This window comes from Fundulus heteroclitus, chromosome 22 (assembly GCF_011125445.2).
Source record: "Fundulus heteroclitus isolate FHET01 chromosome 22, MU-UCD_Fhet_4.1, whole genome shotgun sequence".
Taxonomy (NCBI): Eukaryota; Metazoa; Chordata; class Actinopteri; order Cyprinodontiformes; family Fundulidae; genus Fundulus; species Fundulus heteroclitus.
Genome location: NC_046382.1, coordinates 32652595 through 32679997, shown reverse-complemented (window position 1 = coordinate 32679997; position 27403 = coordinate 32652595). Strand labels below are relative to the sequence as shown.

General features: G+C 39.2%; 1 protein-coding gene across 3 annotated transcripts in view; it reads left to right on the top strand.

The window, feature by feature from the left end:
* LOC105937186 (inactive phospholipase D5) overlaps positions 1–27403 on the top strand; it is a 94655-nt gene that overhangs the window by 21494 nt on the left and 45758 nt on the right. Inside the window, exon 1 of one of the 3 annotated variants that reach the window (XM_036126555.1) lies at positions 1251–1604. The exons of 1 other annotated variant lie outside the window; for it this stretch is intronic. Coding sequence is in view for 1 of the 2 variants with exons in the window: in XM_036126557.1 (XP_035982450.1) it covers positions 1599–1604 (6 nt within the window). In the remaining variant the exon portion in view is untranslated. Of the gene's footprint in view, positions 1–1250; positions 1605–27403 lie in introns of those variants that run through there. One more of the 3 variants, XM_036126557.1, reaches the window with a different exon arrangement.

Below are 27403 nucleotides of genomic sequence, written 5' to 3'. Positions count from 1 at the left end.
CCTGCCAACTGATATTAGAGTTTTAAGAATGTAATTTCTGTTTTAAGAAATGAGCCAAACCAATGGAGTAAAAACTGTAAATGATCACGTGGAAACTGCTTTTTGTTTTTACCCAGGTTATCTATGGTTGATATTGAATTTTGTTTGATGATCTGAAACATCAAACAAAGTGTGACAACACAAAAAACGAAGAACGCTATATCGGGGCACATGGTAGATTAATCCCTAGAAGTTATATTTAACAATGTTTCTCTTCTCTTCAGGTTCCAATATTCCTGATGAGTGCAGACTTAGAGTGCTGATGAAATGATATCGACCTTTTATGCCATGTTTTGCAAACCAAAAAGTTATCCCCCCTAATCTATTTAATATTTACAAGCACGCCTGCATAACATCGTTATAATCTAAAAACCACGGCCACTCTGGCAAATTAGAGAGGACTGTAGTGCATAGTAGTGGTGGTAGTAGCCCCCTCTATTGACTATGCAGTCAGCACAGAGTTGCAGGCTTGGCATCCGTCTAAAGAGAAGCTGTAGCTAATGTCTTTCTTAAAAAAAAAAAAACAGCTAGCCTCTCAGTTTTTACCCTTTTTTCCCCCTGTTTCACTTGTACAATGCAGTTTAGGTGATCCATATGAGAGTCTTAGAGCTTTTCAGACATTAGCGACTACATCCACACCGTGTTTGATGTAATGACAGAGGAACACGCACCGATAGGTGAGAGGAGACAAGCAGGATGGATGTACGGCTGGACTGCGATCCCTTTTCTTCCCTCCCCTTTATGGGTCTGTGGGGGTGAACGGAGAAATGTGAGCCATTTATTAGAGGGAGAAGAGAGGCGAGATAGCAGGAAGAAGGGAAGGAAGGAGGGCAGGGAGGATGGTGGGAGGGAGGGAGGGAGGGAGAGACGGACAGATAGACTTCAAAAGAGAAGGTGGACGAACATTCGATATGCTGAGATGAGAGGAAAGGAGGAAAGTGAGACTAGATACTAGGTGGAGAACAGAGAAAAGAAACATGAAGTGAGGCGTAGCTCGCCCAATGACCACTTGGGATTGGCACTATGCAGTATAGATAGATAGATAGATAGATAGATAGATAGATAGATAGATAGATAGATAGATAGATAGATAGATAGATAGATAGATAGATAGATAGATAGATAGATAGATAGATAGATAGATAGATAGATAGATAGATAGATAGATAGATAGATAGATAGATAGATAGATAGATAGATAGATAGATAGATAGATAGATAGATAGATAGATAGTTTTTATTCATATAGTTGTATGAGACTCAGAAGGAGAGGCACTTTCCTCTCTCTCTCTCTCTCTCTCTCTCTCTCTCTCTCTCTCTCTCTCTCTCTCTCTGAGACACACACACACTCTTTTCACACACATACAGATGCATTTACAAACAGCTACACAGCGATTTGTGCTGTGCAGAGAGGGAAGCACTCCCCTCCCCTGTGACTCCTGGTGAAAAGGGGGGAGCTAAGGATCAGGAGACGTAGCCACACTCTTTCTGTTTGCCCTGTCGCACATCAAGAGAAGCACACGTGTTTTTGGAGCAAAGGAACAACAGAGGGAAGCATCATGAAGGTGAGCGTTGACCCATTACAGCTGTTTGTCTGGTTGCCGCCGTTGTACCGGGCATTGTGTGGCTTGGCGTGGAGTGAATGAGAAAGTGATAATTCGCTAATTACACAGGCGGAGGTGTTGGAAAGAGTGGTGAGAGCTCGAGGACAGCTGTGTTGATCTGTGACCAACTACGTTACTGTAGCAGGTAGTAAAGATGCGCTGTGGTGTCCCTGCTTGTGCTCATCTCACTGATGTTTTTAGGACACCTCTTTTATCTCTTTTCAGTGTGCGTCCAGTCATATCAGAGTACATTTTAATGCAGAGAGCTCTGTACTGGTTTATACTGTTTTTCTATGAAGCTGGGTTGTTTAGCTGTGACATGTTGGGGCAAATTTGCCTTAGATTGTTTTTTAGGCAGGTTAGAGCAGGGGAATTGCTTCTGTGTCTCTCTAAGGGGAAGCTGTAAAGTAATGCAAACTAAATCGATTTGTCAGCATTTTTCTCTTACTTGCCTGATTCTTTATTATATGTTTTCCTTAATTCATCTGAATATATTTGTTTCAAGGTGGGGAAATCTACATAGTTTTTTCTTTCTTGGTTAGTTTTACTTTCCTCCAACTACTCTGCCAATGTGTTTGAAGCATGTAATACACGGACTGAATATCTGTTCACAAAAAAATTGACACTATATAAATGATTATCATTTCGAGAATGGATGCCTTGTTAAGATTATACAAGCCTGAAGCATTGAACTGCAGCACAGGATGTGGATGGTTTCATGTATCAGAACCACAGAAAGGCTGAGTGTTACACTTGAACCTCTCAGCGCACAAACTAAAGAATACAGGACATTCTTCAGAAAAACGCCATGTATAGCTTGCATTGTCATGTTTCAACATGCTAACTGAAAGCGAAACATGCCTTCAAACAATGTGTTTCAAATCTGCCATGTGTTATTTAGGCCAGAAGTTCATATAAACTTAATATAGATGTAGACATCGGCTGTTTAATGATTCATCTGAGCTCTTCTTGTTCAGGATGGAAGGAGGATGCAGCATCACTGAATAAAAATAAATAAATAAAAACATTGGGTGCACAAGCTTAGATTTTCTGTGGGTTTTCCCAAATATTTGTTATTTATGTTTCACTGTATATATATATATATATATATATATATATATATATACATATATATATACAGTACTTCTTCTGGGTTTTCTTAGGGGAATTTGATAACTGCACGTACTGAATAATTCTGAATAAAGCCAGGTGCATATACACACACACATTATGATCATCTTAATTGATTGTGTGCCCATATAAACGGTACAATCCGATTGTACAATCCGAATACATTTTAATCTGATCGTGAAAAACATGAACACGAAAGCCAGGGATCAGCTCTCAACACTGGCTTTCAATTAAAGAAGCACAGCATAAGTTCCAGGATTTTTGCAGACGTCTGCCCCCTCTGGCGACAAATTGAAATGACACCAGCGTCGTGTACGTCCATAGGAGAAGAGCAAAAGGACCTGAGACTGCACAGGTCTTTTTGTTTAGAGGCGTAATGTCTTCTGAGGTACGAAAGCTATAAATATTGAAGTAGGCTTGTGTTCTCTCGCTAATGCATCAACATGGAGACTCAACAAAGTAGCCAGGTGAATGAGAGCAAACTACAGTCTGTAACAGAAAAGACATTATTTGGGGGGGAAAAGGTAAGAACAGGACAGTGTTGTTTTCCGTCCCAGTGCATGATGAGGGTCACGAAAGGTGTTTGAGATTTTGGGTTGCTTTTTTGTCTCTGCTGTTTACGTTCGCTAGTTGTAGTAAGTTTAGTTAAATTTTTTGTGCTTGTATATTTTGTTTAATTTCTGTGTTTTCCACTTGTTAGATACTGCTCTGGTCATTACTCTCCTTCCCTCACGTCTTCTGACATCATTGATCTCAGCTGTTCCCCATTTTCCACCTGATCACTCTCCCCTGTGTTGCCACGTCTTTCTCCACTCTCCCCCCTGTATATAAGCTGTCTGGCTGTCACTGTTCACTTGCTAGATTCTTTAGTTACGCTGCCTCTGTCCTTTTCATTCGATTTCAGTGCCTGAGCTCTGTTGCCTGTGCCTTATTGTAAGTTTTGTCGTCATCATTAAATGCTTGGCTTCATCATCCAGCTTTTGAGTTCCTGTCTGCACTTTGGTCCTGCTAAAGCCTCACAAAACAGGCAAGTTTTAAAGTTTTTAAAAATGCACATTCAAGAGTTTTATCTCATATGAAGGAAAGCTAAAACTCAAAAAAGATTCTGGCTTTCAAATCTCTGCTCCAAACTGCGTATGCAGTTCCCTCATTTGTTTCAGGAGCCACAAGGGCTGCGTGACTATAAGAGGGAGTAACTCATCCAAAACATTTCATTTATTATTGAAAATCCAATTACTGTGTCATGAAATTGGATATTACCAACAGAAAAAAAATATAACCTGCACTGAGTCCCCCCCTCGCATGAAAACATTTCTCACACGTGTCGTGTGCAGTGTCAGATTTGCATGGCTGAATGATGCCAGTTATTACAGTACCAGGAAAAAAAACTACACAATAGGGAATGGGGTGGACTCAGACTCACAACAGCACAAACTGAGCAGCTCAGCAGCTGTTTGAGCAAAAATCCCTGACAGTCCACCATATGTGACTGAAACCCATTCCTCTGATTTTACGCTTCCTTTTGTCTCCTGGTGCCATAAGCCTCTTAGCGTGCAGAGCGGAGCGGAGCCTTAAGAGTGGACTGCTGTACAAATAATGAATAAATAAATAAAGCTGAATTTGACTTTCAACAATATTCAACAAAAACTACAGCCTAACTGTAGGAAGCAGCAAGAGGAAGAGGAGGGATGAAGGAAAGAGGGCAGACCAAGAAAGAACAGGTGGGGTAATGATGTACAAATCTAATGCTGTAAAAGAACGAAGAGAAAGTAATCATAGAGAAAAAGAAATATGGTACAGTAAGAGCCGTTTAGTAACAGATTAGATTTAAAATAAATGTTTAGGATAAAGTGAGGGTTGGAGATAAAAAAAAAGAATACAATTCCAGACACCAGGAAAACAATAGAGCATGCAAACCTGCAGTTTGTGGGTGCAGGACTGGTCACTTTGCGCAGATTTCTTTGTGCGAAGCAGAATTAATGTTCAGTAGATCAAAACCATAATTAGAGCAAAGCATGTTGATGATGGAGATTATTTTCTTTCCTTCTCAGCTCTGCTCTTCATAGAATTACGAAATGCACGCCAGTTCAAAAAAATATGAAAATGCTTGAATAACAATTTTTTCCCTTTACACATATTGTGAAATGTGAGTTAATGTGTCATGGATCTATTTATAAAACATAAATACAAAACAAAAATGTATATTTTAGCACAGAAGAAGTCTGAGTGTTATAATGACATGTCCTTTGCTTAATAATTGATTTGTAGTCATATAAATAAAAACACTATAATAAATCATGACTGGTTGTAAATAATATGATGAAGAGGACTATTACTGCCCAATGGAGACCGAAAGAGTCCGCGTGCTTGACATATGCATGGTTAGAGTGCACATTAATTTACAGTTGTACATACTGACCCTCAAACAATATTTGGCCTGCACCTGTGATATAGTGAAATCATCTGAATAACATATAGGTCACGGTATCTCACTGTACAAACAAAAAAAACTGTCAAAGACAATCTTATAGCCAGAAATACTTTCAACATGAATCTTCAAAGTTGCTGAGATCACACATGAGCCACGGTGGGATTTGGTGTTGAACTGGAACAGGATGCTTGGGAAGAAGTCTGCATTTTAAAAGAAGTGCTTTAGTTGTGGTTCAATCCATAACAAATATTACACTCCAGCCTAAAAATCCAATCATGTGAGTTTTGTCTGCAGATTGTTCAAAATGGACACAAAAAGAAATTCTTTATCCAAAGCAGTTTTTTACTATGTGTTATGGGAGACTCTCACTGGTCTTTAAACTTTTATTGGCTCAACAAAGTTCACATTTGGAGGTTCATGAAACAGAAAAACAGAACAACCAAGTATGAGTTGTAACTACATTTAGTGTTAATGGTTGTTTTGGAACCTCCTGTTTTCATCCATTTCTTGTTTTTCCACTGTCACGCACAAACTTGGGCTAAATACTGTCACTGAATTAAAGACAGTGACTTTTCAGATATAAAACTAAAACCAGTGATTCTAGTGCAGGGGTTACTCTGAAACAGTGTTTGGTCAGTCCTTGGTGTTCCACAGTAACTTGTGGCTGTTTCACAGCTGTTCAGCTCTCAAACTCAAACGGAATTTAGAATTAGTCCAAACTCAGAGAAAATGTATAGTATTAATTTTTTTAAAACAATTAAACTTTGCATGTTTGTGTTGAAGCTTGTTAATGTTTTCTTTTCCTAAGATATGTTCTGTTCCTCTGTAACGTATTTCGGTTTATGTACAGCACTTTGAATATAAATAAACTTGCCTTTTAAAAAAATGTAATAAGCCTGCTTCAGGTGTTCTAAAGATGAATGAAGCAAACACCTGTAGCTGCATACCTGCTTGTTAAGCTGAAAACCTAGTGGGTTGTGATTGTTTTCATTTGTGTCCTGGAACACAAATGTTGTTAGATCTTCTACCTATATTAGTTTAAATCTCTAAAAGTGGTTTAGCATAACTTAGTTGTAACTAGTGGTTATTTGAGCTACTATTACCTTTTTATCATATTAAATGGTAAAATCGTAAATCACTTGTATGTGTATACTGCTTTATCAAGTCTGATGACCCCAAAGCATTATACACAACATTTAGTCATTCACCCATTTATGACAGTGATGAGCTACATTGTTGCCACAGCTGCACTGGGGCAGACTGACAGAAGAGAGACTACCATATATCAGCGCCACCAGGTCCTCATACCACAGCCAGCAGGCAATGCGGGTGAAGTGTCTTGTTCCAGGACAAAACAACTGAGACAGTCCGGACAAACCCCCTTACTCTTGTGCCACTGTTGCCCAAACAAGTCTGTCCAATCTCCTCTTAATTTATCAAGAAATTTCTGTCCAAACAGCTGCTGCCCCGACTGGATATTTCCTTCACAAACTGAAGAAATGGAAAGATCAGCAGTTTGTGAAATACTCGGACCAGTTTGTCTGGAACCAACAACCACATAAATTTTAAAATATGCTATTTTTGAACTCCCCCAAGCTGTTTTCCCCTTTTCTAGATGCACAAATACATTGAGTTGCCGCAGTGGCTATTTCAGTCAAAAAGCAGATGACTAGGCATACTTGTTAAAGTGGTTGTGAACAGACAAGTGTTGTGCTGTGTGGGTTTGGAGTATGGCCAAAATGCAGACTGGAAGGTGGGATTTGCATAGTAACACTTTTAACTGCAAAACAGAAAAAAATAAAGGAGAACTGAACACGGGGGGCACGGGAAGAGAATATAAGGTCTCTCTCTCTCTAAATAACAATGAAAGTCAGTGAGTTTTAATACTGAGGGAAGAGTGGAGAATGACATATAATGCAGACGGGTTTGTTAGAGGATTTTGGGTAGACGCTGTGTCATGTTAGGATTTTTGTAAGACCCAAGTGCAAGTAGAATCAGAAGTCAAGAAGTGAAGCAAAGTTTGTTTTAAGGAAGCAAACCAAAAACGTACAAGTTGGATCAGGACACAGAATCAGCGTTGAGAACAGGCAGAGTAAAGGAATTAGGGTCCAGCGGGAAGCTGAGAGAACAGATGAGTAAATATACACTGAGGCAGGGGGTGAGGCAAACCAGAAGAGCTAATTAGAGGAAATGAGGAATAGCTGAGGTGGAGCAATTAGAGGAGAAGGGAGTAATTAACTAGAGCTGAGGAGAAACACTGATACAAGAAATATGGGGGAAATGGCTAACAGAGATATAACAGCACAGATAAATGAATTGAAAGGGTGAAATCCAAATGGCAAAAATACTAACAACATATGTCAAGACCTGTTAGAACATAAGAAAATATTGAAAGCATGAACAGAAATGTAGACCAAGACCTAACACCTCAGGATCATGACACGCTGAGGCACAAGGAAAGTAGGGAGACTGAGGGAGGAAGACTAACCCTCAGATTCTACATGCGCTTGCTCCGTTCATGTCCGACTGACAGAGCAACTATGTTATGGTAATTAATGACCACGGTTCCACATACACCCTGACTAGTCCAAACGTCACCTTCATCAGCTCCAGTGTTGTGTTCCGTTCCATTCCAGTCCGTCCGGCTCTGGCTCTCCAATTCCAATCATAGCAAACAGGAACAACACATCAACTGAATGTTAACCACAACTTAAATAATTTTTTTATATATTTACAATAAAGATGACTCTTTTATATAAATATTGGATGAAAACCACTCTTTTTGCACCAATTTAGGAAGCAGATTTTTCACTTCAACACTTAATTTGAAACCTGGTAATCCTCTCCAAATAGATTTGCATTCTGCTTGTAATGACTATGATCACACATGCTCTCCTCGTGCTCCAAGGAACTTCAGAGCGGAGCTAGACTGAGTTACCACGGATGTAGTAGGCTTTGCTTATCATAGACTCACAAAGACAGTCTGGAACGCCTGGACATGTACAGGAGCAGAGGATGTGGAATTATGTGGTGAGGGTATAATCACTCCAGGAAAGTCCTTTGGTCCACATGTTTTGTCAGGACCAAAAGCGGACTTTATTTTCTTTTTGTTTGGTGAGGTTTGGTTTCATATTGTACTTTTTGCAAGTGAACCATAACTTGTAAACTAACACGGTTGTGACAATAATTCCTCCCACTGGACAGAGACAACTAGGGCAGGACGTAGCACAGACCAGGAAGTAGAGGAGAACTACCATGGTAATACTGCTTTTCCTCTGTTTTGCATATTTCTGCTGTTATTAAGGCTGATAAAATATTGTGAGTGGCAAGTGCAGCTCATTCAACGCAGGTTTTGAAACATGTTATTTAAAATTTTGGAACAGCGTCGGAGAATGCATCCTGCAAGCTGAAGGAGTCCTAAAGCACACTAGCAGCGGCATATGACGCCTGCAGCTATGGTACTACATAGTAATACTGTGTAGTACCTTATTACTACACAGTACTGCTACTGTGGCTCGTTAAGTACATGCATGTGTTTCTTGTAGTTGGCTAGATTTAACACAGTTTCTTATTCAAACCAGAAGCGAACTGCACCAGAGTCTATTTGAAAACAGACCAAGACCACCTCTAAAAGTAGGTTTCAGGTCCAGTTGTTTGGTCTGGACCAGGGTTTGCTCGAGTGTATTCACACCTGCACAAAGCGGCCCAGACCAATGGGGGAAACAAACTAATTAATACGAATGGGGTAAAACAAACAAACACACACACAAGCTACTAAATCAAGAGGAAAAGCCTAGCAGAGATCTCCGAGAAATAAAACCAACTGTACGTACAAAGTACAGAACGTAAAAAACTAATATTCTAAACGTAAAGGAATTAACGTATATGGCAACACCATTCTAGCAATAATGAACTCAGAGAAAGTACCTGAATACAGAAAGATCATTAAAACACAATCCAATAATATAATATATATTATATATATAATAATACATAAACAACAAAGAAACGACGAAAATACAAACCGACAAAAAGAACCACCTGTGGATCATGACAACAAAAAGCGTAGGATGTGTATGTTGTGTGTTGTTAAGAAACTGCCTGTGATGAAATATATATGTTATCAGCTTCCAAGTTACACTGCAGATTCATCTACGTTTCTCAAATTACAGAGAGACATGGTAGAATCTGGATCCTAGATGCGTTTCTATTTTGACTTGCTGACACACGCTTCTTAAATTACATTGACTCTGAAAATTGGACCTTCTGTTTTTTATCTTAGTTCAGCAGCTGGACCTGTGACAACACAACGGAGTCGTGCCGTAAACATAAAGATTTATACACTAACAGAGGCTGATGAGGCTCATAATGTTTCCAAAAAATATCTTAGAGGGACAGTTTAACAGCAGCATGTATTGGTTGAGGGGGTTGAGTCTCAGAAGTGATCCTCAATTATGTTTTTCACATAAAATTTAGAATATTTTATAAAAAAGAAAGAAGGATATAATCCTATTCTTTGAGAAATCCCCGCAGATCTGAGACAGGAATGTAAACGGAGTCCGAAACATCACGGCATTATTACTACTGGTCCAGTTTCCTGAAGAAGCTTAGCAAACAATTCCTGCTTGGTTTTTGCAGCACAAGTAAAAGGTACACAAGGTGCAGGACCTCCTTTACAACCTGTGTGTGAACAAAAACAATGGTTTGATCCCAACTGCAGTGACCCTAACGCTGCCTTGACACATTTATGGAGGCAGCATCTCGGTATGGACCCACACACAAACAGAGAGAGAGAAGGAGAAAACTGACTCTGCACTTTAGACAGACACATTATTCATCATCCAGTGCTAACGAGGGATTATCCAGGCATAACAGATGACACCTCTCAGAACATTACAAGATCTTAGCAGAGAACACGCTGTCTTATTTATCAAAGCATTAATTATGAATGTGTCTGATGTGAAACAGAGGGTGAACTGAGAGCAGTGTCGATCGTTTATTGGTCAGCATTTGAAGATATATCCAACTTTATAGTCATACAAAGCATATGAGTGTCATTGAATTTTACTGAAGTAATATCCTATCAGTGTAGTTCTATGGTTCTGCAGCTGTTATCTGAAAGATAACAGCTGTGCTGTGAGTCCTGTGTGTCGTTGGTTTTTGTTTTTGAAGGAACGGCGCATACAAGTGTTAGAGGTCATCTGCTTTTTTACCTGAAATCATTCGACTTTTTTCAACTAAAGAACCACAGCATAATTTCCAGGATTTTTGGACACGTCTGCCCCCTCTGGCGACAAGTTGAAATGACACCAGCGTCGTGTACGAGCATGGGAGAAGAGGAAAATGATCTGAGACTGCACAGGTCTTTTGTTTAGAGGCGTGACGTCTTCTGAGGTACGATAGCTATAAATATTGAAGCAGGCTTGTGTTCTATTGCTAATGCATCAATATGGAGACTCGACAAAGTAGCCAGGTGAATGAGAGCATGCAGCGCATCACATCCACGTGCAGTCCCAGAGGATAAAGGCCGAATCGCTCTGTCATGAACTGACTAATCCAACCTATAGGCAACTGCAGTAAATAGAGGATAACTCCAGCAAATGCACGGGCATGTATGGGAAAGAAAATAAATAATATTTAACGTCAAAACTTACACTGTACACCTTTATGCTTCTTTCAATGATCAGTTAAGATCCTCATTCATCTTATTTTACTTAAACAAGGTATGTTCTGCATACTAAGAGATGACTAATTGGTAAAAAAAAAAAAAAAAAAAAAAAAAAAAAAAAATGGGGCACCTGAAAAGTGAGCAGATTTGTATTATAGAAATTGTAGACAGCAACCACCCCAAGTTTAGCAGTGATTGCTCGAAGCAGAAAGAAGTTCAAAGTATTCTGTTGTTTTTCAACTGCAGTAAGCAAATCCTACAACAAATTTTTCGGACATTAAAAGGTTTTAGTTTCATGTTTGGTGGTAAGCAAAGGATCTGTAAGAGGTAAACTGTCAAGAGTTCTTTTAGAATGAACATGAACAATGTTTCACACAACTACTATTTGGTTTCATGTGCATCAAAATGAGAAAACAGGTCAGAAACATTATATCCACCTGAATGTGACCATGATTTTAGTATTTTCACTTTTTTTGTTTGTTTTTTTACCATTGTGAAGAATTAGATATAGACTAGCCTCTTCACAAATGACCATATATTGCACAAGTTTGTCAAATAAACTCACATTCAGGCAACTGCCTTTTGCTATCATGACTTTCTTCCTGGGTGGCCATTATGTTATTGTGTCCAAGTATGGAGTTACAAACCTAGTATCATCCTTCTTCAGCAACTTATGACAGCATTCTTGACTGTCTTGCACTTACTTTCTTTCCTTCACACACACACATATATATATATATATATATATATATATTTATATATATATATATATATATATATATATATATATATATATATATATATATATATATACATACAGTATAGATAGATAGATAGACAGACAGACAGACAGACAGACAGACAGACAGACAGACAGACAGACAGACAGACAGCTAGATAGATAGATAGATAGATAGATAGATAGATAGATAGATAGATAGATAGATAGATAGATAGATAGATAGATAGATAGATAGATAGATAGATAGATAGATAGATAGATAGATAGATAGATAGATAGGTGTCATTTTTATGGTAAAAAAGGCCTAAATGCAGTATTATACAATCTGCTACAGTACAGAACATCAGTTACAAAGACAAATAGTATATAACATTTAATAAAATAAAAAAACAACAACACATTTTTTGTCAGGGATGTTGAATGTTGCCAGGTAACTTATGCAAAAAAAAAAAAAGTCGAAACACAAGCATCCAAGTTAATTGGAGATGTCTGAATCCCTGGGAGAGACCTAAAACTCACCGGAGGGACTATATATCCCATCTGGCCAGGAAAAGCCTTGGATGCCCTGGAATGAGCTGGAGGATGTTGTTGAGGAGAGGGATGTCCAGGTTTCCATGCTGGATCTGTCACACAGAGAGCCCAATCTTGGATAAATGGAGGATGATGGATGGATGAATGACATGGGAAGTACAGGCAAACAAAACAGATCTGACCTTGGAAAAGGCCAGAATCTATTACAACTACTCAAGTTCAACACAATATAAAGACTGTGAAAATTAGACCAAAAAAATTCAGCGGCACTCTAAAAACGGTCAAAAAAAAAAATGCCTTGTATTGACAAACAGCTGTAGTGCCAAGTATAAATCAGTTTTCAATAACGATTACACTTTGACCCCTTCTGATCAATATTATACATATATGGATAATAATTTTTATATTATATATGTTTAATTTTTTCTAAAGTGGTTTGGTTTGGCTTATTTTTAAACTGAGCGAATGGCTGATGGAAAAAGGCAAAATATTTTGTTTTAGTGACACCTCAATTAAGTCCAGTTCCTGTTTGTTTTTTTCTTCTGCATAAAAATCTTGACTCAGTCATTTTAAATTGGCCTCTCTTTCCCAGTTTTATCTCTGCCACTAAACTTCTTGATATGCCAGCTCATTACTGCAAGCGTCAGCATCCCCGGAGGCTGCATGAGGTCCGTAGCAGGCTGACAGGCTGCCAGCAGCACGCCACAAAATAATCTCATATCCTCTCGCTTAAAAGTATAAATAAGGTCGTACAAAACCGCCAATGGTACAGGGAGTTCTAAAATAAAGTAGCACGTATAAATAAAGTACCTTTTATATGATGACGTTTTGGCAGACCGATAAGAGTTTGCAGCTATAGTTGGATTGTTGTTTATTTAGATGTGACTATTATTTCAAGACATAATGGTAAATGCTATTCAAGGTAAATATATATATATATATATATATATATATATATATATATATATATATATATATATATATATATTTATTTATTTATTTGTCCAATTCATATTTTAAATAATTTTCACAAAAAGAAGTCCTTTGCCCTGTGAGTATACTTAAAGGGCACATATGCCAAATCCACTTATTTAGCCCTTAAATACATTTGATTGTCCACTTGGAGTCTACAGGAAAGTTTGAATGTAGTCTGTCTAGATGCTGTGTAGATATCTTTATATTTCTTTTGGGGTCATATTATTCAAGCGGTTCGGTTTTCTCTGTTTTCTATTTCATTTTTTAACAATTACATTACAGTATTCTCTGCAGAGCCATGGACTTCCAGTTTACCAATTCTACAAATCTGTCATTTTTATTTCTTGGAGCGAAATCCTTCCAAGCTGAAGGATGCCGAAGCTATACGTTGACAATTGAAAATGTTAAACTGTACATAAAACTGTCCCCCCGATGAGCATCTTATAAAAATAAGGGTGGAGTGCCTCCTTTAGATTTAAAGAGACAGTACCAAAATGAGTTGCTCTCAGACACACCTCAGAAGAAGGGCAAAAAGAGGGAATGTGGGGATAAATTAACAAGGAATTCAGGCAAAAGTGTTGCACTCTCACATTACATACACCACAACTGAACGGTTTGAATCTGAAAGGGAAGAATTGAAAAACATGATCCGCCCCCTTTAATAAAGTGTAAATAAATCTGATTATGTTAATAAACAGTAACATAATCAGATTCTTATCATTATAAGCTCTGAAGATGATCGTTGTTCTCATCACCACTTATTTCAGCCTCTACATTAGCATCAATCGTTGCCTCTGTCAGAGTTTTGTTCCCATGGAAAAAAGTCCATCTGACTGAACGGAAAAGGCTTTAGGATCCACAGCAAAATCTGCTGAAATCCTCTTGTTCAATGTGATGTTTACTAATACCAACAAGTCACATTGAAGCTCATTTCTTCTCATTCTAGACTGTAAGCTCTGTATCTTCGTTTTTTTTTATTATTATGGTTGTACAAAATGCATATCTATCCATTTACCTTTACCTTACTATTTCCCTAAACAGTTTTAAATTCAGTGCTTTAGGCTTGTGAAACATGCCTTTAAAAGGAAACCTTGTGTTTATAATATGCATAAAAGTTCGCCACCAAATAGCCGATGAAGTGACAGCATCAAACACAGCCACGCGTACACAACACTCACCACAGAGAACGTGTACAAGTGTTGTTGTTGTTGTTAAGCAGCACCTCTTAAATGTGCCTTAGCTCAAAACACAGAAGTGTCAACTAGAAAAAAGTACTTTGCTCCACTAAGGTTCTGCAGTGGGTAAAGTTGGATGGGTTCAAATAAGATATGTTTTTGTTTTTTGTTGTTTCAACGAAAAATTCTTTTTTCATATATATATAAATGTAGTTTTAAAACTTCCCAATATTTCAGAAGATTCTAAGGCAGGATAGACAGGTCAGGCTGTTTCCCCGAATGACGAGTTTAAAAGTGCAGCCCTCAGAGGTCCAGATGAATGAAACTAGAAGAGACAGGAAGCTGAGCTCTTATTGTGATTCAATTTAGGCTTCCTCTGTTCTCTGCCCTTCTTTGTTCCCGTCCATCGTGGTCATTTAGCCAAAGCCCTGTGGCTTGTCAGGATATCAAGCCCAAACAGCTCAGCTGGCAGAACTTTAATGAAACACTTTTGGCTTGCAGAGAGTGTGGGCTTTTCTAGCTAGACAGTATGTGAGTGTCCGGATACTCCGTAAACCGTCTTCTGTCTGTGTGCGCCAGCTGAGCCAGTGTAATTGAACATCCTGCTGATTCCACCACTAACCTACAGACACGTGCATTCATGCACGCACGCACACAACATGCGCACATGCAGCGAACTGCTGCTGATTGTGATATGACCAGCAGCAACATGATACATTTGCAAATAAAAAAAAAGGCTATGATGAGCAGTGGCAGGAAATGTCACCAGACGCCTGAAAACCTGCAGTAAAATGTTACAAAGTTTGGAACCCCACATGGTCCATTATATTATATATCATATTTAAATGCCTCTTCAACTGATCCACACTGCCTACATTTTTTGTCTGCTTCTGCAGGAGAGGCGCGTTTCACTTTGGCACAAATTGCAGTCGTTGATTGGTCAGTTACTGACGAGCCTCCAGGGCGGCGTCATGTCACTTCCTAAACTTAAGAATAACAATAACAGGGCTGCCTTTTTGTCAATTTCTTTATTAATAGAGTGGGAAATCAAAGTGAAATAATCTGAATAGAATAAAATGCAACACGATAACACATTAACCTGAGCGCAATGTCTGCTTTTTTCCAATCAGCACAACCAAACGGTCAGAGTTAAATGGATAGGGACGAACAATCAGGCAGAGCCAGAAAGATGATTGAGTGGGCTCAACTCTCGTCATAGTCAGCAGGGCGCTTATGTCATTTTAATGGGACTGTAATTGACGTATTGATTCAGAGAGCAGGGCTGGGATCAGCGTTCCGAGTGAAACAAAGTAGAAGGACGAAATGCATCGCAGAGCAGTTGTCACAACTGAAAATAGATAGCGGTGACATTTTGTTACTCACAATTTGATGCGTTGAAATTTTTCCACAGGGTCCACAGCACACTGCGTGTTGGGTTTTAGAGTAAAATAGACACGTGGGGACATTTTTGATGCATATTTTGTATTAGGTAAGGTTGGACATAATAAGCAGTCATTGTTCACATCACGCTCTGTCCTTGGAGGACCAAGGAAAGATGCAAATTCGCAACAGTTAAAATACAAGAAAATCCAGTGAAAGACATTAAAGCCTTATCCTGATTGTAAAAAATTCATGACAAAAGCAAGGTCAATCAGGAGATGAAGGCTAGAGGAAACGAGGAAAAGAATAAAATAGTTCGTAATTAAAAGGGATACATAGTTTTCTTGTTTTTTTTTCACACAAATGCAGATATAAAAAATGTATTCAGCGTCTTCTTATAGAACCACTTTTCACTGCAGCTACCATTTGTGTGACTGTGGGTACACATAAAGAGAATCTAAGTTTATGCCATTATTCTTCTTTGTAAAACAGCTCATGTTTTGGGTAGATTGTGTTCTATTTTCATGGACTTAAAGGATTTTGATTTCATCCGCAGTGAAAAGAACAGCATGTGGGTCAAAATGTGTTTTCCCATTTTAAAAAGGTTTGAATTTGTTAGCATTTTTGAAACGCCTCACATCAGGGAAATGCCACCATAACAATTAAAAAAAGGGCATCAAAAGATTGTTCTGGGAGGTCAGTTTTGTACCGTCCTTGAGTTCTAGTCACAGGTCACACAAATCATTTTGTAGGCTAAAAATGGACTAAGGGTCTTTATTTGGATACCCCTAGCGTACGTAATATTATCAGAGTCTTTTCTGGTTGTTTCTTTTTTGATGGAGTATGGTCACTTTTGGTGTTTTCCTTTTAAAATAAAAATATCCTCTAAAATTGTTGCATCCCATTTGTCCTCGGTAGTCAGAATCCTCGACCTCCGAGGCATTCGTAATGGCTGCTACTCGCAGCAACATTGAGCAAAACCTGATACTTTGACTGTCCTTAGCGATTCCCTATTATTTATGTAACATTTAGTCAGCCATACAGGCACTACGTGCTCATCAGACGGGATGTTTCAGCTCTGTTTATTTGCAAAAAAAACCCTGAAAAAACCTGTCATAGTCATTCTTTTAACAACAGTAACTATATTGGCTAAACCAGCAATGAAGGGTAGCCACCTGTTGTGGTTTAATGTGTCAGATTCTGTTGAACAGTTGAAATAAAATGTGACTTTAAAACGCATTCTGAGACTTAGGATGGTTGTATTTGGACATTTGACAATGGCTTTTGTACAAGTGTCCATGTTTTGTTTTCCTGCGGTCCAACAAGAGGGAAACTGGAAGTAGAGTATGACACAAAAAGGCAGAGATGACTTCATCTGAGACTCGTTCTTTTTGACTTCCGAGGCAATGGAAGACATTGTATGTTTTGTTTTTTTCTAGGTTATTTTCCAAATTAATTGGGCCAACATCTAGTTATATATGCGTGCAATTATATTTTATTAGGCTAAGCTTTCTTTAACTCCACTTGTGAAAACGTGTAAAAGTGTCTGTTCATTGAGTACTTGACACTTACCAATATCCTTCAGCTGAGAAAGATTTTGATTCTTCACGCTTGTGATTCCTGATGCAATAAGGATCTTCTGTATGTTTGAATTGTGCTTTTGCCAAGCCTCATAACAGTTTGTATCCAGTTAATATGCTTTGGCACACATTTTAGTCCCAAACCTAACCTCTCGACCAGAAAAAAAGTGAAAAAGAGACGAAAAAGCTCCTCACTTTATATCAATGTCCTCACTTTACCAGTAAAATGGACAAAAAAATTTTTTCACTCAGCTACAAGTACACACACACAAACCCTTGAAGGATTTCAGGGGAGCAATTATTATTTTTGCTGGTCAGCATCAGGCCTTCAGAGATGCACAGTGGCCTTCACATAAAGTAGAAAAATGTCCGCCAAACGTCTTTGTGAGGGTAGGACTGGTCACTTATTACACATTTCTTTTAAATTTAGATCAGTTTACTTTTCAGGTCTAATAATGATTGTAGTATTTTTGTTTGTTGGACACAAGAGAAGATGAATCTGAGCTGTAAGTAGACCATCACTAATTTCAACACCCAAATACCCTCCATCTGGTACAATTAATCAGTCCTGACGGGCTGAGGCGTACGAGTATCCACTTGATCACTGAATCAATCACTTCTGCTCTTCCCTGAACAGCCAGAAGCATCAGTCACTCCCTGCTGTCATGAATTTCAGCCTCTCGCACATCAATACTCTCAGGGTGAACCTGTGTTCCAAGCCATGAAGCACTCTGTATCCAGTGAGCCGAAGCTGAAGTTGGAAATTCAGATTTTTGTGGCGATAAATTCAAGACGGTGCAAATTGCTTCCACGTTGGCTGCACAGCGCCTGTGTCTCACAGCTCCGCTTGTGCAGACACGGCATGATGAATTAAACTGGACGGTGGATAATTTCCACAGACCCTTCAAACAATCCAGTGTGCTACCCTTCACCCTCAAGCGGGAGCTGGGTAATAGATCTCAGGATGAAGGGTGCAGATAGAGATATGGAACCAAAGGACTGAGAGACGACAGCACATTTCCCAGCAGGGCAGGGATTGATGGAGCTTTTTTTTTTTTTTTTTTTCTTAACTCGGCGTAGGCATAAGGGTGCGTCTCTTTCAGAGTAAATCTAGTTAAGATTGGAGCTGTTGGGACTGTAAAGCTCCAACTCTCTCCTCTCCCTCCTGCCTGTGGAGGTGATGGATGTCCACGGTGTTTGGGTCTTTCACTTATGCGGTGGACCGTTTTATCACAGCGCCCTCAGTAAAATGTATCTGCACAAGAATATTAGGAATAAGGTGGGTTCAACTCAAAAGAGACTGTTTTTACAAGGAGTTTCATCACGACAAAACGGATAACACTGCCAAACAAGACGAAAAGGTGCATTGTGAGTGTTGACTGAAAAAGCACGGTTTTTTTTCTAATATTCTAGGTTTGCGACACTAACGCTGCTGTGATTAAGAGCAATTTCTCCATACTTGAGTCCTGAAGAAAAGGATCACCTGATCTTCTATTTATCAAGAGTCTGTAACTCTAGAAGGAAATAGGAAGCCAGTACTGGGCCTGTAATAAAACTGGGAGAATATAATGCAAAGTGCTTATCTTAGATCCAAACAGCCATCTATCCATCCTTCTCCTTTAAGCACAAAGTCCTCTTAGGGGGAGCGGAAGTAGGCAACAAGTGAGAGAGGGTCCAAAAACAGCACATCATCTTTGATTGTAAACCGGTTTTGTTCTTTTGTTGTTTTTTTATTTGAAATTTGTCAATTTTACACAACAGTTGGTGTGCCCCATGCACTCGGGCACACATTTGCACTACTATACAAATTATTTTAACAAATTTTTAGATTAATTAAAATGGGGAAAAAACAACTATATTAAGATTTTCTCTCTAATGTTTACCAAACCTGAGCTCATGATGACCCTCTATGTTTCCCAGACTTTGCCAAAGTCCTTCTGCCCACCCTTGGCGATAGATGTTAGTATTTTCAATCCAACATATTGTGACAGCTCTTTTATCCACTGATACTCATACTTCAATTTCATTTAGGCAAAATGTTTCTGTTCTACTACTATAAGACTATTAACTGTTTTTGGGGGTGTTTTTTTGTAGAGTGAGCAAAACAAATGTTTTGGTCACTCTTGCATGATACTTCAATTTTAGTTAGCATATGCCTTTTGACAAGAGAGGAGATTCACCATTCAGACCTTTATATGGTCCAGTTTCTGTTTTCAGGCCTTTCAATGACAGCCAAATGTCATTTAGCTTCTATAATATAAAATAAAATTAAGGGGATTACAGGTTTTCTGTATTCATCCACCAAGGTTTTTACCTTGATGACTTATTTTCCAAACTCACCACAAAAAGAGCACCGGCGAATATGCCCTCTGTCGGTGAATTCAGATTACAAAACAGTGAGAGTTTGATGCTTCTCATAGAAATCGAATAATATTAAGGATTTTTCAGCATCTGACCGTGCCAAGCACAGAGCCAATCAAGGAAAAATCAGCCGTTTTCGTTCAGTGGCTAACGGCTTGGTGCGTCGTTAAATGGTCGCACAGGATGCACAGTTAAAACAAAACTGTTTGCACATTAAATTGGCAAAGAAGGACTACATGGGGAGGAAGGAAACAATAAGGATGCAACAAAGAACAACTGATGGCTTGGGCGTATTTATACTGGAGGAAGTCGCCAATAAAAACATTGCAGTTGAGCTGAAACAGGAAGTCATTCAAAAAAAACATCATTTGTCTAACATCAAGACAAATGGTAGAAAAGCAAAGAAACAAAAGCCACAAAACATGACAAAAGCAAGCATCTGCTTCTGTTGAACCTTTACTACCACTCCTTGCTTCAGGTATCGATCCTGCGGTTCTCGACAGCTGGAGGGAAAAAGCGCATCAAGCGTGTCTTCCGTAGTGATCTATTAACTATGAACAGCTGAAGCTCAGTGATTGATTAAAAGACATGAAGTGAATCTGTCTTTTTGTTTGCTTTCATTAAGTAACATGACCTTTATCATTCACATCATTCTTACGTTTCTAGCAAAGTAATGGGCAGTGTTGCATTTCACTTGTTGCCTTAGAGCATGAAGGTTGTGGGTGTCTGTATCGGGTGCATGGCCTCACTGTGCTTCTTTGGTTTGTTTGATTTCTCTTGTTCCTGGCATGTAGGGTCATTTATGGTCGCACAAGGGCATCTTACCACTGGAACTAATGGACTGATAGGATGTTACTTTGTATGTTTAGTAATCCCTATCCTTTATCACAGTTCACATGGGATCTATGATAGTAGATCATTTGCAACTATTTGCAGGCTAGGTAAGATACAGAATAATCTTTTTGCCAGGTAATCAGCCTTCAGTTTTTCAGGTCTTACAAGTCAAACTAAACTCAAAGCTGCTGGCGTTTGAAACTGTGTATAATCAAACCTGAATATTTATGAATTGTGACCATGTTCTTGCAGTCGAAGCATTAATGTAATTTATCGTGAGCACTTTGTCCTTGCTCTGTCTTGAAGATGGAAAACGTTCCCGTTATATTGCTTTGATGAAACAAGGCTTTGTGGATTCAAACTAGCATTATTTTGTGTTAAAACTTTTAAATATATGCCTGTGTCACACAGGCAGGTAATACATATGTATTAGATATCAAAGGTCATTATGCAATAAGCTCTGTTGAAAGTAGAGGAATGTATGTACAACAGGAATGCACAAAATGTGAAGTAGAAATCTCAGGCATAAGTGGCTTTTGACAGAGTTTTCTGGTTTTCTCTTTGAGGACCAATATATAAGAAATAAGAGCCATTTAACAGATTTCTTTCCCTTCTTTATGAATGGTTGATTATCTATATATCATTCAACACCATGCTGCGTGTTATATATTAGCAATTAGTGTACATGCAGAAATCAGTAAGCACACGACGTTTGCAAAGTTGGATCATTTATTTGAAAGCACAATTCTGAATTGCGGTAAAGCAAGCTGCAGCAACAACGGCCCGTCTGGGTCTGGAAGAGGAAGAAGACCAGTTAGTTGATCTGAGGCAAGTTTGATTCTCTGGTAAAATGGCAGCAAAGGAGGTTGAGAAGGAGGCAGGAGCTGAGTGGAGATAGTTGGAGAGCGGACAGGCAGGAACCCTCTGAAGGTGGAGGAGCTGTTGAACTGACCGTGGAAGGTTTTCCAGGAGGTTATTGTCAAGGACATTTCTAGGAACTTGATCCGAGGGAAGCGTGAAGCTCAATAAGAAGTGCGTTCTGGTGGGGTGGATCACTGACTTCCTCACTGTCAGACCGCAGTATGTCAGGCCGCACGGCTGCCTGTCAGACATCGTGGAGAGCGACACTGTCTCACACCAAGGGACTGTATAGTCACCATTTCTCTTTACCCTTCGCACACCTGACTTTTGCTACGACTCTGAAACGAGCCACGTCCAGAAGTTCTCAGACGATTTCTCTATCATTGGCTGTATCACAGTGGAACCAGCCTGCTATGGGTGTTCTACCAGTCTGCAGTGGCCAGTGTCATCTTCTCTGCTGTGGTGCTGGGGAGGTGTCATCAGGACTTTTGGTGCCACCAAACTGGGCAATCTGGGGATGAACCTAGACAGTGTTGATGCAGGAAGTTAAAGGCCATGATGGACAACCCCTCTCACCCTCTCTGTGCTGACCAATTCCACCAAACGGAAAGAGACTATTCATGACTTCATTTCATACATTTATCCAATTGATAAATAATTATCCTTGATTATATAGCGGAAATAGTGGGATGTTTTCCATAATACTTCTATCGAATTTCTGCCATGGTGTCATCGTTTTTACCAATTGATTTGGCCAACATGCAGAACACACTCGGGAGATTAACACAGTTTTTAAAAGTTTATTGAAGAAGAGATACCAGTTGTTATGAATCAGGGAGTAGGTGCTTGGGCCGGGGCAGCAGAGACTTGGAGAAAGGTGAACATCCGCCAGGGAGGAATGAGCAGGGCGGTTGCAGGAAGCAGGCGAGTTACAATGGGATCTTGATCTTGAGAGGGTGAGCACGGTGGTGGGTGAGCCGGGCGCGACCACTGGAGGACTGAGAAGCCTGGAGGCTGCCAGCTGGGACTGAAGAACCAGGGAGTCTTCTAAAGGGTTTGCAGGTGGGTTCGGGCGCTGGGATGCTGAGCCGGGACTGGATCAGGAGTGAGGAGGCGTGGATCTGGAGACACGGATGTCAGAATCAAAACTTAGGTATACACAGAGGCTGGAGTTACCACTGTGAGGCAACACTCTGGTGAAGAAGTGCTGGCAGCCGGCTCCTCTTATGCTCCTGCTGATGAGGTCTGATGGAGAACAGCTGTGCTTCACCCAGCCACCATGCTCACGGGATGCCATCTGGTGGAGGAAGGGAGAGACTACAATACAGAGGGGAGAAGATCTCCCAAACCCTGACACATGGGGGATTAATGAAGCTATTTCTGGGAGACAGAGAGACAAGACGATGAGATCTAAAGTAAAACTCACTAGACCTGTCACAGTAACAGGTAAATAACAACACAGTGATTTGAGGGACAATAAATTGTCCCTAAATTGTCCCTGTTCACTACTCTGTCTGTAGCACTAAGAGCAGCCTGGACAGCTGCTGTGGTTGAGTTCAACGTTTTGTTCTCATTCATAAAAAAGTTGAGTTCGGGGACAGCTTTCGCGTGGGGCAGGCCATCCAAAACCAGGACTGCCCCCAGAATTCAGGGACGTCTGCTCACCCGAAACTACACCGTGAGTAATATGCACCATGTTGCACAGCCTTTTTTGAATTCTGTTTGTCGATTAAATGCTCCAGTGATTGTGGACAGTCGGGAAGACAAAGATGGCCCATCAGTTGTAGCTTTCAGCGCAGATGCACATTTGCTGTATTGCCGCGCTTAATTGCTGCTGTTTTACAACAAATGCCACATACCGGGTCAGACGGGTTAAACGGTTCACCACGGTCATCTGGTTTGAATCCAAAGTGCTCCCACATGCATGCCATGAATTGATTTATTGCTTATTGCAACAGGCTTATTAATCACAACAGCTCTTAGCTAAAGTGAGACACTCCTGACTTGATTCTAACCTGGTAGGTTGATCATCAGGCAGAGATGGGTTGTCCCACAGCTCTTTATATCTCCATCAGGTGATGACCAGGCTCAAGCCTTCTCCAACACCATCATAGATCATCTGCTTACGAGAGACTTGCTCCGACACATACTTTGTAATCTACATAAAAATTAGCAATAAACCACACAGGTTTACTTTAGAGCCTTTTAGAATCCATTTTTTTTACACATTCCTTTATCTAAAAGTGATCAAGTTCACCTTTAACAGTTCTTTAGAAAAAATATGATAGTTTAATAGTTTAATCATGTGTTGATTTTTGCTTTTATTTATTTTGACAGTGACCAATATTTTGACCCCAGAGTTTCTGAAAAGCCTTCACTGGTCTATTACGCGGACAGTTGAGTTGCAGAAAGCCGCCTTAATATTCTGTCTACGCTTCAGCTAAAACGTGACCATTTTATCAATGATTCTCTGAAGGATTATGCTTACACAAATCAAATGACTACGTCGGTCTGCTGAGGATCCTTGGACAGGGTGTTTGCAGAGACTGCAGGCTAATCCCACCCTCCCTCTGTTCTGGTATGACTCATGGATCGTCATGCGTTGACAAAGCTCACAGAACATGTTGTGCTTCTAAACCAAACCAAATGACTACTTTCGGACATTGTGTTTCTTAAATTCTAGTGTTACAGTAATGTGTTGTGTTGTGTTCAGGTGTGTTCCACAGCTGTTGATGGAGAAATGAGCCCTGGTTGAAGAGCTTTAAGTTTGACATCCTGTGTCTATGTTTGAGTTTCTTAATTTAAAGGAAGGAAGGAAGTAGTTCTTGACTAGACAGAATCGACTTTTGATTAGGATAGCTGACAGCATTTCGGTACAGAAGCATTGACGAAGCCTCAACTTCCTAAATCACTCATGGGTCAGCATCTTGAGCAGCTTGGTATAAAAATTTAAAAAAGAGGAAAAAGGGACAGCGAACACACAACGATTTGTTAGCACTGGGGGAATAGAGTCAACTGACTTACCCTTAGCCGCTGAAGACGTCAAGTCGTCATCTGCTGCAGAAATTCCTATTGCGGCCAAGCCAGATGGGCTATTCCACAGTTTGTTGATGATTCTGGAGCAAATTTGATCTTTCTGTTGTTCAGAACCTTAGATTGTGTCTTAGTTCAGCTTCATTCATGTTAATTAGTGTCCCTCTCTCAGTCTCCCTGTTTGCCTTCTGCCTCAGCTTCTCCACATACAGTAACCCTTTGATTAACTCACCTGCACCCAATACCATTCACCGCTCTTCCCTCGGTATCTGACTGATTGTCAGTGTTCTTTGCTTGATCCTCTCGTTACCGTCCCTTTGCCTGCCTGTTACTCCGTTGTTCCTTTCACCGCCTGATTTTCTGTCCATGCTTCATGCCCTGTTCTCCAACTGCGGTACTACTGTAAGCTTTAACTTATTATTATCAAAATATTCATCATACTCAGCCCACGTTCCTGTCTGCGCTTTGGTCCAGCTCCAAACTCACTCAACATGACACCCATTCTCATAAACATAGTATTGAGCACAGTATAATTTGGTTGAACTCGATGTATTATCACACCCCTAGTGTGTGGCTGTTTTTATACGTATAAAAATACTACTTTTTTAAGATAAAAAAGTAGCTTACATGTAATTAACAGTTCATGTATGGTGATAAAATATTAATCTGATGATAAAATATTAACCTGAAGACAATGAAACGTGCATGTCTGATTTAGCTCATAAAACATACATGTTCATATTTCTTGCAAATTTAACCAGTCCTGTTTCTTAGTGAAGAACAAAATTTGAAACACTTTGCACATTGCGTGCATGTATTTTTGCAACCATCTTCCTTACATTCTATGGATTAAACAAACATGAAGTACAGCGTCTGAAACTGACTTTAGCAATAATTTGTAACAACAAAAATAGACCACAAGAAGGAATGTAACATCAGCATCCCATATTAAATATAAGCTGAGGCCAGGGAGGATCCTCCAGCTAAAGAGTAAATATCACTCGTGGTGTTTTTACATTGTAAAATGTAAATCTGGGTGTGTTGCAGAGCCGACGTTAGCCATTTGGGGAAGATGGAGTAAACTGAAAGCAAAGCTTAAACTCTAGGCAGAACTGTATATTAGCCCTGTTGGGTGTTTTACAGCAGTTACTTGGAAACGACAACCAGCTGAGTTATCAGAGACATTTCATCAAGGCAATGGCACAGTAATACTTTCTGAGAAAATATGTATTGATTTCACTTTTCAAAACACGCCATTGTGTTTTTAGAGAGGAGTGTGTGAGATGTTACTTAGCAACCTGGTAATGCACATTTACACTGGTCTTTCATGTCACATCTATATTTTGTTTGCTTTATAGATGGCAGCTTGTCTGAATCTAAAAAAGTAAAAACTTAGAATTTACCACATTCTGTGAGATTAATGTAAAGTGGCCTACAACATTATTCACTAGCCTGAATGTACTGTAACTATACCAGCGTTGTTGTTGTTGTTTTTTCTTTTTTTCTCAGTTTACCAGTAAGGGTAGCTGTTACTCCCTGCTCTCTTTCTTCTTTAGTTAATCTAAGCTAATGGGCTTTTCCTTTAGGCTTACTGCACAGACATAAGAGTGGTATTGATTTTTTTTTTGTCTTACCTTTGAAAGCAAATGTCAAACTGCTCCAGAAAAATAAAAGAACACAGTCAATTTGAATAAAAAATGGCAAGGTGGTCACATGCTTTTAGTTACAGACTACTTGTTGAGGAAGAAAGTGGTAAGTATTTTTGTTCTGAATTACAACATGAGTACTTCTCCCAGGTGTACACAGTTACTTGGCATGTGAATTAGAGCGCATTGTATTTTACCTTTTAGTGTGATTTGGTTCAGAGGCGATGATGAGACAGATTTATTTTTTACAGGACTGTCAAAAATTTTAGTCTGCAATCAAGGATGCAGACTAAACCCTGACAAAGCTAGAGAAAGGTGCTTTAAAACCAATAATCAAGGATGCTGCATAGCAATCTGTCTAATGAGATAAATTTTAAAAATCGTGTCGTGGGAAATGAGAACGTAGCCTGAGGGGAAAAAAGTGGATATTGAAACACAGGAAGAGATGAGGATCTTTGCAGTTATTTTGATCTGTTTATTCAACCCTTCACACGGTGTACTGTCTTCTCCTGTATTAAGGATTTAGCAGAGATTCTGGGTTACCATGATTATGCACCAAGTATTCACAGTTAAGGCTCACAACGTTAGCTAAAAACCTGGAATGAGGACAAGAATATTTGCCCAAATATGAGAAGACAGACAGCAAAAGTCAAAGAGCTCATTATAAGGAGCATTGTCTTTCTTTACATCGTGGACATTTTTGAATACTTCCCTTTTTTTGTTGTAACATTCACTTATACAAGCATTAAGACGATCTCTGACTAAATATGTTTAATATTGAGAAACTAAGAATATTATCATTAAAAGCTTACAATTTGAACCCAAAAATCGTATTCTAGCATCCACGCAGATCAATTAAAATGTGGTATATTATGAAGTACTAAAATGCACCTGTTTATAATGTCATATTATTAGCATAATTGTATGGTTTAAGCAGGATAACAAATTTTATGGTTTTAGTAAAAATGTGCCAATAATTTCACAATAATATGTTAGATACCAACCTATTACTGTAATATTTGATGGTTTAAGTCTTGAAAATCACTGTTATTTGATACAGTTTATAGAGTGACTTGCAAAATGTATCATTTGAAATTTTCCATATTGTGTTGTGTTACAACAACAAACTTAATAGATTTAAGTTAAAAATGTATCCTCTAAATGCTTGTGCAGCATTTTGAAGTAGAAAGAAAGAACACATGGTTTTCTAATTGTTTTACAAATAAAAATATGATACATGTGGTGTGTATCTCTATGCTGCCCCCTCTGTAAATAGTTTCAATAAGTTTCAATAGTTTCAAAAAGCGGTGTTTGTGGTATTTTCTACCTGTTTTGCCTGACGTGAGACTGATTTTTATTTAGAAAATGTTGCCTTGTAAAATGGTTCAAGCTCCGTCAGATTGGATGGAGAG